The 13,469-nt window shown below is 37.6% G+C and overlaps 1 protein-coding gene across 6 annotated transcripts in view; it reads left to right on the top strand.

The window, feature by feature from the left end:
• MAP2K4 (mitogen-activated protein kinase kinase 4) overlaps nt 1-13,469 on the top strand; it is a 122,768-nt gene that overhangs the window by 106,006 nt on the left and 3,293 nt on the right. For 3 of the 6 annotated variants that reach the window (XM_009432733.4, XM_511831.8, XM_001163981.7), the window contains 2 exons: nt 2,207-2,355; nt 12,866-12,911. In XM_009432733.4, coding sequence (XP_009431008.1) covers nt 2,207-2,355; nt 12,866-12,911 — 195 coding nt within the window. Of the gene's footprint in view, nt 1-2,206; nt 2,356-2,561; nt 2,653-12,865; nt 12,912-13,469 lie in introns of all 6 variants that reach the window. The other 3 variants (XM_063799021.1, XM_016932362.4, XR_675352.5) reach the window with 2 other exon arrangements.

Raw genomic sequence — 13,469 nt, 5'->3', positions numbered from 1 at the left:
TTTCTCCCATTTTCAGTTTTTGCTACCTAAGACTCTATAGCCCAGAAATACACAGGTTCAGAGCAATGGGCTTTTTTTGTAGCTTATTAAATAATCTTCATTTGTTCATTGGTATTACATGTTTCTAGGATCTTCTCTGTGATCAGAAGCACATAACCTTGTTAGTTATTCTTGATGAATCATACTGCTAGGCCTAGAGAATTCTTCGTATAGAGAGTTGAAGGCCAACAGCTCACCTCTGCAGAGGACTTTGATTTACTTTACTTTGTGACCAAATATAGGAAATACCTTCTGGAATCTTTTCTCATTGTGAAGCCAACCAGCTAAAGAAGAGATTCTTCTTTAGACAGGAGAGAACATGGATCTCGGGCATCTTTTAGGTTTGGCAACTGGTCCCAAAGACTGCAGCAAGACCTAGAGCTTCCAGCTGAGGCAACTATTTGCATACACAGGATATTTACAATTCAGAAATACTTATCTATGACTAAACAATTACGTTTTAAAAGCAAGTATGTACTTCTTTACAGAAAGAAAATTTTGTGAAAGATTTTAACAGAAAATTTTTTAGCAAGTTTCTTTTAGTACTTTTAGCTAAACCTTGTTGTTTAAAAGGTATTCTGTACTTACAGTTGGTTCATAATTTATTTTTCATAGGGACAATCTTATAAAAATTGTGAAATGTATGAAATTAATTTCTAAGATCCTAAGTCCTTTATTTTATGATATGCAGCCAACTTTTCCTTTTATTATTAAAACACAAGAAGGAATCTAATGAAGTTATTCCTAATTCTGTGAATAACCAGGAAGGTTTATGTCTTGAAAAGCATTTATAATTTTAACAAAAAGAAACTTCAGCTAATGGAATACATTTTTCTGTGTGTGTATGCATGCATGCCTGCTTACTTTTGTGCACACATGTGTGTAATTAGAAACAACAGTGAGCTGACAGAGGCATCCTTTAGGGAGGAAACGGAATCAGTGTTCTGAGAGTTCTCTCTCTCTTCCTGTATGCCATCTTCCTCTGTAATATGTTTGGAGCCTCATCCTCATGTATCAGTCACCTGTCAGTGCATGTAAAATGGGATTCATTATGCCATGGTGCAGATTTAAATATGTTTCTTGGAAAAAGCAAAATTTGTAGGTTTTCTTTTCTTTTGTTTTTTGAGATGGAGTCTCTCTCTGTCCCCCAGGCTGGAGTGCAGTGGCGCAATCTCGGCTCACTGCAAACTCCGCCTCCTGGGTTCATGCCATTCCCCTGCCTCAGCCTCCTGAATAGCTGGGACTACAGGCGCTTGCCACCACGCCCGGCTAATTTTTTGTATTTTTAGTAGAGATGGGGTTTCACTGTGTTAGACAGGATGGTGTCCATCTCCTGACCTCCTGATCCACCCGCCTCGGCCTCCCAAAGTGCTGGGATTACAGGCGTGAGCCACTGTGCCCGGCCTAATTGGTAGGTTTTCATTATTTTTCAGAACAGAAAGGGAGATAGATGAGAATACGATTCACTGGTTATTAGAGAATATTTTTTTTTTGGACGCTTGATAGGATTGGGACATACCTAAGACTCTTCAGATCTCTTCTGGTGTGGCTTAGAGGTACTGTCCTGAGCCCTTTACTGGGGCTTCAGGATGCAGGGTTTGACCCTGACTTGATTTCTTCACTACTTGTAAAATCTGGTTGTGGTTGAAATTGTAGTATCTGCAGAATAGCTGTAGAGCAGGATTTGCACATTGTTTCCTCCAAGCTCAGATTAGGCTTTTGTTTGTTGGATATTCTTTTGCCTTAAAAAGGAGTCTAACCACGATTATGGACCAAGGCCTTCCTCTAAGATGGCTACAAATTGTGCGTATTCTATAGTAAAATAGTTCTAAAACCAGTCTTCCAGACTTTCTTGTAAAGAAGTCAGAACCACAGGCTGCCCTAGAGCATGCATTGTAGGGACATTGTCAAGGCTTAAGTTTTGTGTTCCCATGTATTCCAAGTCCTTGAATTTGGTTGATTCAGAATTCTCTATATTATCTTGATTTCTAAATATAACTTCTACTTAGCCTTTATGATTCTGAAGATTCCTCCCCAAGCTAACCTGTGTTTAATTCAAGGCTTTACTAGAGTTTTGCTTGTAGTTTAGATTTTTTTGTGGCCATTCCAGTGGGGAGTAGTAAATGATGCCTGGTGTATTTTGCTCTTTCCTCTTTGTTCTCTTTAGTATGAGTTGGCCACAGGCCGATTTCCTTATCCAAAGTGGAATAGTGTATTTGATCAACTAACACAAGTCGTGAAAGGAGATCCTCCGCAGCTGAGTAATTCTGAGGAAAGGGAATTCTCCCCGAGTTTCATCAACTTTGTCAACTTGTGGTGAGTACCTGATTTATGAATGGTCGAACACGCATGGCGAGAATAGTGAGATTTACTTGGTCTTAGCAGCATTGGTACTTTACATGGAGGAAGGGGACCCTTGGTCACATCACCCTACTTTTCAAGCTGGGACTCTGGATCACTGTGGCTGTATGGAAGGTTACAGCTAGCTGGGAGAGGCATCACCTTCTTATTCTGCTACTCAGGTATTGGTGAAAAACAGCCATGAGTGGTGGAGAAGCTGCTGTCTCCAGACTTCCAGTACCTGGTACAAGAAATACCAGGTTAAACTTCTAGGTGAGACTGATCATCTTACTCTAATGTGGTTCTCACAATGCAATTGCACCAAAATCACCTGGAAGCATTTACTGAATCAAGAGCTTGCCAGATCAGACTTTCAGGGTTGGATCTCTGTTCTGACATAACATAGAAAACAGTTGGTTATATGTAGTAGGGTCACATCCACACGCAAAGTGTAGTCGGTAGAACTGTATATCTTTGCTCTCTGAAACCTTACTCCAAGGAAGATGTGAACCCCACACCTGTTGTTGTTTGTCTACCTTTTTAATAGTTTGTTGTGTGTTTGTGTATATGTAGCACCTAAGAATAAACATATGCAGATATGGCAGTAATATAATCATGCTTTATACTGTTTTAGGCTCTTTTAAATAAAATCTTTTTGTGTTATCATTTGGATATTTTTGACATTTATTTTGTTTATCCAACATGATTTAAATATAAGACATGCTATGAACAAAAAGCCTCAGAGCATTTTGTGTATCTTCTGTTTATTCCTGAAAATACCTTTTGGTTTCTCATAATTTTTTCCTGCTAAGAATGCGGTTTCTCCTCATTTTAGGTCTTATAGACTTAAATCAGGGTCTAACATTGCCCTCCTTTGTATGAAAAATTTAAAAATATTTGTTTGACTATAGTTTTTAAGTCTCTTTCATCTTCTGTAACCAAATTCTACTTTTGTGTTGGTTTTTCAGAGGGGAGAGGAATACTTCAAGATTTTCTAGGTAGAAGAAGGACATAAGGATGACTCAAATTGGCTGCTTCCTCCTTTTAAAAAACAATCAATTCTGTACTAATTTGCACACAGTATGGATAGTTTATATAATTGCATAAATGTGATCATTTTATGTATTTCATTTTTATGACATATTTGCTTAAAATGATCTGTGTAAGTCATAGGGTATAATATCTAAAATGATCACCTGTGAACGTTCCATCAGGGTTTCTTTTTAATTCCTTGATCTCTTTATTGGTTTTGTTCTGTATGTGTTGGTACTTGTACATGTTTATTTCTGTTTCGCTTGATGCCATAATAGAGTGACAGTTTTAGACATTGGAGTCCCATTGTTTTCCCTGAGTAGGTTCATAGTTCCATGTCATTGCAAATCATTAAGGTCTACATTGAAGTGTACTTATGTTCATAATATGCTCATATTAGCTCTCCACATTTGTCCATTCTTTCTGCCACTCTTTGTCTTGGACATTGCCTGTAATCTCTAACCTGGATCATTCAGATTTCTCATAATCCAATATTGATTTTCTTATAATCCAATATTGTCTTGTTCCAAATGATTCCCCTTTTTATTAGAGTTGTATTTTTTATGATGTATATCTGATCATGTTACTTCTCTGTCTAAAGTATGCATTCTTAGCAGGGTGATACTGACCCTAAGGAGGCAAAAATTGATTTTGGAGAAATGAAAATCTTAGGTTGTATAATGGTTTTTAGTCCTCCAAAAGGCCATAGAATATAAACAGATATGCACTATATCTATCATATTTAAATTTCATGATGGGGAGGATAAATAATGAAAAAAATACTGAGAGATACTATTCTATAGAGACTTCCTCTTGTCCTTAAAATTAATTAATTTAGGCTTTCAGAACCCATTATGATCTGGACTTAGTTTATTGCTCTGGTCACATTTCTTTCTTTCTTTTTTTTTTTTTTCTTGTTTTTTGGAGATGGAGTCTCAGTTGCCCAGGCTGGAGTGTAATGATGTGGTCGCAGCTCACTGCAACCTCCACCTCCCGGGTTCAAACGATTCTTCTGCCTCAGCCTCCTGAGTACTGCTGGGATTACAGGCACCTGCCACCACACCCAGCTAATTTTTTTTTTTTTAAGTAGAGACAGTTTTCACCATGTTGGCCAGGCTGATCTCAAACTTCTGACCTCGTGATCTGCCCGCCTCGACCTCCCAGAGCGCTGGGATTACAGGCATGAGCCACTGCCCCCGGCCCGCTCTAGCCACATTTCTCATGACTTCCCTCTCCTTGAATGGTTTCTGCCAAACTGAATTTCTTCAGTTACATAAATTAAAAGCACATACAGGATAATATGGGAGAATGTTTTCATTACGTTTGGGTAAAGATTTCTGAAACAAAACGTAGAAAGTAGCCAAACCTAAGAGAAAGATTGATAAAAAAAAATTGGATTTCATTAAAGTTAAGAACTTCCATTGATTAAAAGACAGCACTGAATGACATGCCAAGCCACACAGTAGAAGGAGATATTTTTCATACTTACATTCGACGAAGGACTTTTACACAGAATATGTAAAGTACTTAAAAATGTAAAACACTTATGAAAAATAACAACCAAAAATAGCAAAATACTTGAAAGGCACTTTAAAGATGATATTCAAGAGGCCAGTAAACATATTCAATTTACTGCATTCATTCTGCATTATTAGTAATCAGGAGACATGCAGGTCAGAACTACAGTGAAATACCACTATAATTACCAGAATGACCACAGTTTAAAATACTGACAGTACCAAGTATTGGTGAGGATCTGAAGCAACTGGAAGTCTCATACATAACTTGTAGGAGTATAAATTAGTACAGTTCCTTTGAAAAACAAGCAGTATCCAGTATAGCTGATCTAATATGGTTGATGTATACACCATGGTTCAGCAATTCAAGTTCTGACTATATACCCAACAAAAGTGTGGACATAAATACACTAAAAGGCATATGTAAGAATGTCCAGAAAAGCACATTTATAACCTACAATTAGAAACTCTCTCCACAGTAGAACAGATAATAAGTTGTAGCATTATGTATACAGCAGTATATAGCATCAGAGAAGATAGAACCATTGCTTCACTCAGCAACTTCAGTAAATCTCACGAATGATGTTGAGTGAAAGAAGACAGAAAGCAGTATCTATGGTTCTATTTCTATATGAAAGTTAAAAGCAAACAATATAAGGTATTGGAAGTCAGAATATTGTTACTTTTATTTTAGTTCTGCACTTAGGAGTTGTGTTTTCTGTATGTCTGCTTCGATTAAAAGTTTTCCTAAGGAAAAAAAAAAAGGATAAGACTTAATGGTTCAAAAGGAAGACCTTGCCGACCGAGGTGTCTGAGCCCTCAGCATTGGGAAATGGTCGACTCATGGGTTGATAAAAAGAATTTACAGACAACAGTATAGGTTTGAAAAAGGAAAGTTTATTAGAAAGAAAGTATGCTGCAGAAGAGTGCAGAAGGGTGCTGAGCGTGCCACAGTGGATTTTTCCTTAGGGGTATTTATGGACCTTAAAGCTTGAGGATAATTTGGACCATATTAGCCATGTAGGTAACAATAAATGATTACATTTGTAGTAATTTTGGTTCCTTAATGTCAGCAAGTGTTGCACAGTGAATTTCGACATGGCATTCTGGAGATGTATAGAAATTCTAGTTACTTATAAAGTTTTTTTGGGGAAAAAATCTGGAACCAATGCCTGCTTTAGATAATAGGGAAGTCTGATTACTTCTTGGGTTTTGTTGTTGTTGTTGTTGTTTTTAATATGGAGCCTTGCTCTGTCGCCCAGGCTGGAGTATAGTGGCGCGATCTCAGCTCACTGCAACCTCTGCCTCACAGGTTCAAGCGATTCTCCTGCTTCAGCCTCCTAAGTAGCTGGGACTACAGGCTCATGCCATCATGCCTGGCTAATTTATGTATGTTTAATAGAGATGGGGTTTCACCACATTGGCCAGGCTGGTCTTGAACTGCTGACCTCAAGTAATCTGCCCGCTTCAGCCTCCCAAAGTGCTGGGATTACAGGCATGAGCCACTGCGCCAGGCTGGGAAGTTTAATTACTTCTGATTTTCCCCAGATAAGGAATTTTGCTTCCAGATTGCCTGTTGGATAGTCATCGGGTGGTTTTTGCTCCTTCTACATTCCTCAGATAAGGAATTTTTGTCTCTAGGGCCTGTTCAGTGGTCACCAAGTGATTTTGCTCTCCTCAGATCTCAGCCCATATTTTAAACTGTTTCCCAATTTAACTATCTATTGAAATCACCATTGGAATTTTTTTTAGGGGAAAAATTCTTTATTTGTCCTGGGGGAAAAAAAAATGTTATTCTTGAGGAATTTTTGTGAAACTCTGGATGGAGATAAGACTGAATTCAGGGATGGATTGCCTAATCCAAAATTTATCGTGTGCAGAGGGGAATATAAAAAGTCACTAGGAGGATATAAGACCCATATACAACTCTGTAGCTTGGGCAGCAGACCTGGAAGAAGAGGCAACTTGTGGGACTGCCTAATTGTGCAACTAATTAGGCAGTAAAGCTCGATCCTGAAATGTCTTGAGGAAATGCCTTCTGTGCTAGATCTCACAGGCAGCTGGGACAGTGTAGTAGTATCTACTCCTGCCTTTCTCTTAGCAGCAAGACCTGTAAAGAAAAGCTCAAGCTTTGCTGAAATAACTTCTAACAACAACGCCTGTGTTGGTTAGAGGGCGGGAGCACAGTGCACGCTGTTAGAGCAAATGCAAAAATTAAATCCCTATAGTAGGTGATGATGCTGCAATGATGGCTCTCCACCTAGGTGATGATACTGCAATGATGGCTCTCCACCTGTTTCTCAGAGTTAACCTGAATCCATAGCTGAGATTAACTGTGATAAAGAAAAATCACTAACAGATGAAAACTTTCAGTGATTTGGAGAATTGTACCTATCTAAGAAATCTAAACAAATATTTCCTTTAAAATGTCACAGAAAAAAAATCAAGGTAAAAAATTGTAAGGAGGGAATAATTTGAATTCCAGAAATGTTATCTTCAGATAGTAAACATGATTCCTGAACTGAATGGGGGAAAATGGTGGCACACAGCAGATTGAGTATTGCAGGTTAACCAGATCTGTAAGTAACACCCTTTAGTTAATCTTTAAGAATAAAGGGCTAAAAAGATGAACATGAGGTAAATGGTAAGAGAGAAGAAAAATCCAAAATATTCTATTTAACTAATTGTAGACAAAGAATTAAAATTAAAATTCCTTCTACTTGAAGAATAACTCAAGTTCTTAGATTAAAATACCAGACCAAATTAAACAAGAGAGTAGAGGGAAGCCACATCTAGATGTATTCTGAGAAAAGATAAGACTTGACAAGTTTTCAATTAAAACACATGCACACAAATGTACACAAAACACCAAGTCAGCAATACCTGAAGAGCAGAGAAACAGCTATAACAGGAGGAATGTGGTCACTTCACATTACTTTGGTGAATTAGATATCTTGGACAACACTTGCACTGAAACTACTAAAATGCTGGATAAGCGTTTTATTTTATTTATTTTGAGATAGGGTCTCACCCACTCTGTCACCCAGACTGGAGTGCAGTGGCATGATCGCAGCTTACTGCAACCTCAGCTTCCCAGGCTCAAGCGATCCTCCCATCTCGGCCCCCCGAGTAGCTGGGACTACAGGAATGTGCCACTACACCTGGCTAATTTTTGTTTTTTTGTTGTTTTTTGCTTTTTTGTTTTGAGACGGACTTTTGCTCTTGTTGCCCAGGCTGGAGTGCAATGGCATGATCTCGGCTCACCGCAGCCTCAACCTCCCGGTTTCAAGTGATTCTCCTGCCTCAGCCTCCAGAGTAGCTGGATTACAGGCATGCACCACCACACCTAGCTAATTTTGTATTTTTAGTAGAGTTGGGGTTTCTCCATGTTGGTCAGGTTGGTCAGCTCTTGACCTCAGGTGATCCGCCTGCCTCGGCCTCCCAAAGTGTTGGGATTACAGGCGTGAGCCACTGCGCCTGGCCCACCTGGCTAATTTCTTTAAAAAAATTTTGTAGAGACTGGATTTCACTGTATTACCCTGGTTGGTCTTAAACTCTTAGGCTTAAGCGATCCTCCTGCCTCGGCTTCCCGGAGTATTGGGATTACAGTGGCGTGAGCCACTGTACTTGGCCTGGATAAGCATTTTAAAGTGCCATTTATTTATTTAGGACAGAGTCTGGCTCTGTCGCACAGGCTGGAGTGCAGTGGCATGATCTTGGCTCACTGCAGCCTCCACCTCCCAGGTTCAAGTGATTCTCCTGTCTCAGCCTCCTGAGTAGCTGGGACTACAGGCACGCACCACCACTCCCAGCTAATTTTTGTATTTTTAGTACAGACAGGGTCTCGCCACGTTGGCCAGGCTAGTCTCGAACTCCTGACCTCAGGTGAACTGCCTGCCTCAGCCTCCCAAAGTTCTGACATTACAGGGGTGAACCATCGTACCCCACCTAAAGTCCCTCTTAAAATGTAAAAGAGTTGGTGCAAAACTGAGGAATCCATGGAGCTCTGAAGTTGACTGAAATTCAGGGAGGGAGATGATGGGAGAGAAGGAAGAGTCAAAGTAAATTAAAGGATAACCCAAGCAAATGTAGATTTGCCATCTAAATTCATATTGAATATGGTAAAAATACTTAGAGAATTTAATTTTAAGAAAAATTACTTTTCAGAGTCCCTGGCTGGAAAGATATGCTCCTCTTGCCCCCAGTTGACGGGCAGAAGCAAAAGCAAATCATTCAGCCTAGGACTAAATGATTCCAAAAAATAAAGTCAAGTGGAATATGTAGTCCACAAAAAAATCTCAACACTCACAAAAGAAATGAGAATCAGAAACAATGGATAGTAGGAATAGATCTGCAAAGGCTTCAAATATTGGAATGAAAGGAAACAAAAAATAAGTTTAAAGAAAAAGAGGCAGCTTAGAAATATAAGCAGGGAACACATTTATAAAGAACCAAATAGAACTTCTAGAAATAAAAAGCATAAATTAAAACAATAGCTGGATTCAACAGATTAGATATCATTGAAGAGAGATTAATGAACTAGAAGATAGAGCTGAAGCTCTCCCAGTAAAACTTTTTGAGATGCTGGAAATGTCCTATAATCTGCTCTGTCTAGTGTGGTAGCTGCTGGCATTTCAAATGTGGCTAATGTAACTAAGGAAATGCATTTTTTATTGGAATTAATTTTGCTAATGGCTACCTTATTAGATAGTCTAAGGGGAGCTAATATAATTATTGATAACATTATTAATGTCAGCTGTAATTCAGAAACAGAAGACAGTCAATGTTAATAGTTTAAGATTTCAACCCAAATAGCATCATAAGTTTATACACTGACATAATTTTCTGCTCCAGTAGATGAAATAGAAAAACACAAAACCAGAAAGGTATGGCAGCTTTACAAACAAAGCAAACCTCTGTGTGGGTGAAAAAATGCAACAAAAATACTTAAAGAATGCTGTGTAGATCTGACGCCATGGACTTGCTGTATTGCAGGTCATTTTTCATTCTGGAGAATGCAAAAAATGATGTCAGTTACTTCCTGGGCCACAGCTTTAAGCAAGCTATGGTACTACACAATGACAAGGCTTTAGATACTGGTTTTGCAACCAGAGGACTGGAACTGTAATTGTCCTAATACCAACATAGTAGTGGAACTTGAAAGGTCCATTACAGGACCCTGTTTGATACTGGTGGCCCTGTGAAATAGAGGCAACTTTAAAACTGCTCTATGTGTGTATCCCTGGCTCCCAGTTCAGTTCATAGTGATTAGTGGGGCACTCAGACATATGTTGAACAAATGAATGGATATGCATGGAGGGTAAACATGTTATTTCAAAATGAGTCTGCAAATCATAATTCTTGAATACTGAAGTGTAATGCTAAGAAAGCATTTAACAAAATGGAACAGAAACTTACTTTAAGTTGAAATAGATTTATGAAATTGTCTGAAATATGCTGTAAAAGAAAATCAGTATATTTAGGATGCTCAAGGAAATAAAGGTATAAATTCAATTAAAACTGAGGAAGAAATAAAGCGGTTGGAAATAGAAGTCTTGGAAATGGAAAAATCATAGCTGTTGATATAAAAGACACAACAGACTTGATGTTCTCTAGACTGGAAATAATTGAAGACAAAATTAGGGAAATAGGAGCTGAGACGTTCCCCCAGCATGGCACAGATTATATGAAAAGCAGTGAAGAATCAGAACAGATTGCAGAGTTAGAGGTTCTAAGATGCATGTAATGGAAATAAAGAAGGCAACTCTGAAAGTGGAGAAGCAATGTTTACAGAGATCATAGGGGAAAGAAAACATTTGAGAACTGATTTAGTATAGGTTTTCAGATTGAAAGTGAAGTCTCTATCATGTAGGATAAACAAAGGTATAAGCTTAAAGGTAAATTTAAATATAAATTTAAAAGTAAATTTTAATTGATATTCTGTAGTTTTGCTTCAGTGCATAAATGATGATAAAGGTATAAATTTACCTTTTAAATTTATATTTAAATTTACCTTTAAATTTATACCTTCGTTTATCATCATTTATGTATTGAAGCAAAATTACCGAGCAATATCAGGAAGAAAAAACAGATTATCTGTTAAGAATTGATAATAAGACTAACAGCAGATTTGTTCCCAGCCACAATAGTTGCAGGAAAAAGTGGAGTCACAGCACCAGAGTGCTGAGGGAATATAATTGTCAGCCTGGTCCTAAAGTTTTAGACTCAGACACTCAAATATTCACAGTAAGGAAGAAATACAGTTTTAGGAATGGGAAGACTGAGCACTTACAATTCATAGACTGCTTTGATCCTTGAATGGTGTGGAGGTTAGGGATGCTGACCCCCTGTACAGTCAAAAATCCGCATATAACTTTTGATTATCCCAAAACTTGACTACTAACAAATAGCCTACTGTCAACCAGAAGCCTTACTGATAACATAGTTAACATATATTTTGTATATGTATTATATACTGTATTATTACAATGAAGTAAGCTAGAGAAAAGAAAATGTTATTAAGAAAATCATAAGGAAGAGAAAATATATTATTCATGAAGTGGAAGTGGATCATCATAAAGATCTTCATCCTTGTCTTCACATTGAATAGACTGAGGAAGAGGAGGAGTTGGTCTTGCTATCTCGGGTGGCAGAGGCAGAAGAAAAATCCATGTATAAGTGGATTTGTACAGTTGAAATCTGTGTTGCTCAAGGGCCATCTGTACTTGACCAAGAAGAGAAGTTAACCCAGAAGAAGGATGTCACAGATTGGCTGCCTGGAAAGCAGGCTTTTGAGACAGAGATAAGAGTGTAGGAAGTTGACTAGGTAGTGATCTTGGGATCAACACTACCAATGAGAAGGAAACGAGATTGGGCAGAAGAAGTTCAGTTGCAGTGCCATGTCATTGAAGGCCTCAGCCAACTCTGTGTTGACCTGCCTTGGAATGAGGGTCTTGGATTTTTATTCACTTTTGTGGATCAGTCATTAGAGATGGACTGTCCCAGGAGGGCTAAGGTGGCTGTCTTTAGCTGTGGTAATCCTGAAGAGGCCAATAGTAAAGGGTTGTCTGCTGGCAGCTTGCCCCACAGTGGAAGAATAAGTCCTTCCTTCTTAAAGAGGGAATCTACATAGCACATTGCAGTATCCGTTACAGAAGGTGTGGGATATGGAAAACAGCAATGAGTTTAGAAAGAGGTGAACTATGTTACCCATATTAATTCATGTTTGATAGTAAAATATTAATTGAGGTTGGAAGGGAATGGTGATTAAGATATGGGCCAAGATAGATGAGGTAAATATAAACAAAATGAAAATACTTTTGGCAGCTTTAATTAGGCAAGGTAGAATTCAAGGAGAAAATGTCAACAGAGCAGACATTTTTATATACTGATGTAGTCTTCAGCAAAGTTATATTGTTTTAAACTTTTGGACCAAAGAACATATTGAGATACAGAGTATAAACTTTTTTAAAACTTAAGGATAAATTGATAAAAATGTATATGTAATTTATCTCCCAGAATTACTTGATTGCTGGTTTCTCTTGGGTAGTATCTGCATAAATATCTGTCTACTTATTTATTTACATTTAGAAAAGCATATATGCACACAAATAATTTTATACTTATAAAACATTTATATATTTAACTGTAGTATTCTGTGTAGCTATGCCATAATTTAGTCAATTTTCAAGAATTAATATTTTTTCTAATTTTTAACTAATCATCCTACACTGACTATCCTAGAGATAAATCTTCAGATTATAGACTGTCACAATTTTTTGTATGTGCTTTTACTGTGTTTAGCAGGCTGTCTGCGTTGTTACTTTGGATCTGAAGGAAAGAACTATTTCATTATTTGTAATATTTCATCTGTGAAAAGAAAAATACTTAGGCAAATGAATCTACATTTTAATAATGTTATTTTTATGTTATTTTAGCCTTACGAAGGATGAATCCAAAAGGCCAAAGTATAAAGAGCTTCTGGTGAGTGTGGGACTGTGGGGATTGTAGGTACATCCTCACCCCGGAACTCTCTTAACATGCTGGTTCACTAAGCAAGCAGTGGGCCTCTCTGTCATAAACAAACATCTCAACTTTATTGAGTGTTTTTTGTTAATGTTTTTACACAAAGATTTGGAAAGAGAAAATTTGCAGTTATAATTTTTCTACTAATACTAGCTAAATTCTCATGGAAAATTTTGGTCTTAACATGTTATAAAAATCACCCCCAAAGAATTCTGACTTTAAGAAGCCATTTTCCACTGCATAGTCTATTTATATGGGATGCAGCCATAAGAAAAAAATTAATGAAAAGTTTGTGTTTATTCTGCCTTTATAAAATTCATGCAAATTTACATCATATAGCCTATTCCCATTTCTTTGAAAGTTCTCATTCATCCCATGGAACTTGGGTGTTTTAAGCAGTCTACTGGGTATGGCATTGGTGGGGCAGGGAGAAAGTGTTGTGATCTAATAATGTGGGAATATTTTAAGAAAAGATCCATTTGTTTGTCACATTTAACTACTAGCTCTTCAAGGACG

This window comes from Pan troglodytes, chromosome 19 (genome assembly GCF_028858775.2).
Source record: "Pan troglodytes isolate AG18354 chromosome 19, NHGRI_mPanTro3-v2.0_pri, whole genome shotgun sequence".
Taxonomy (NCBI): domain Eukaryota; kingdom Metazoa; phylum Chordata; class Mammalia; order Primates; family Hominidae; genus Pan; species Pan troglodytes.
This window is presented reverse-complemented; position numbering and strand designations above follow the sequence as displayed.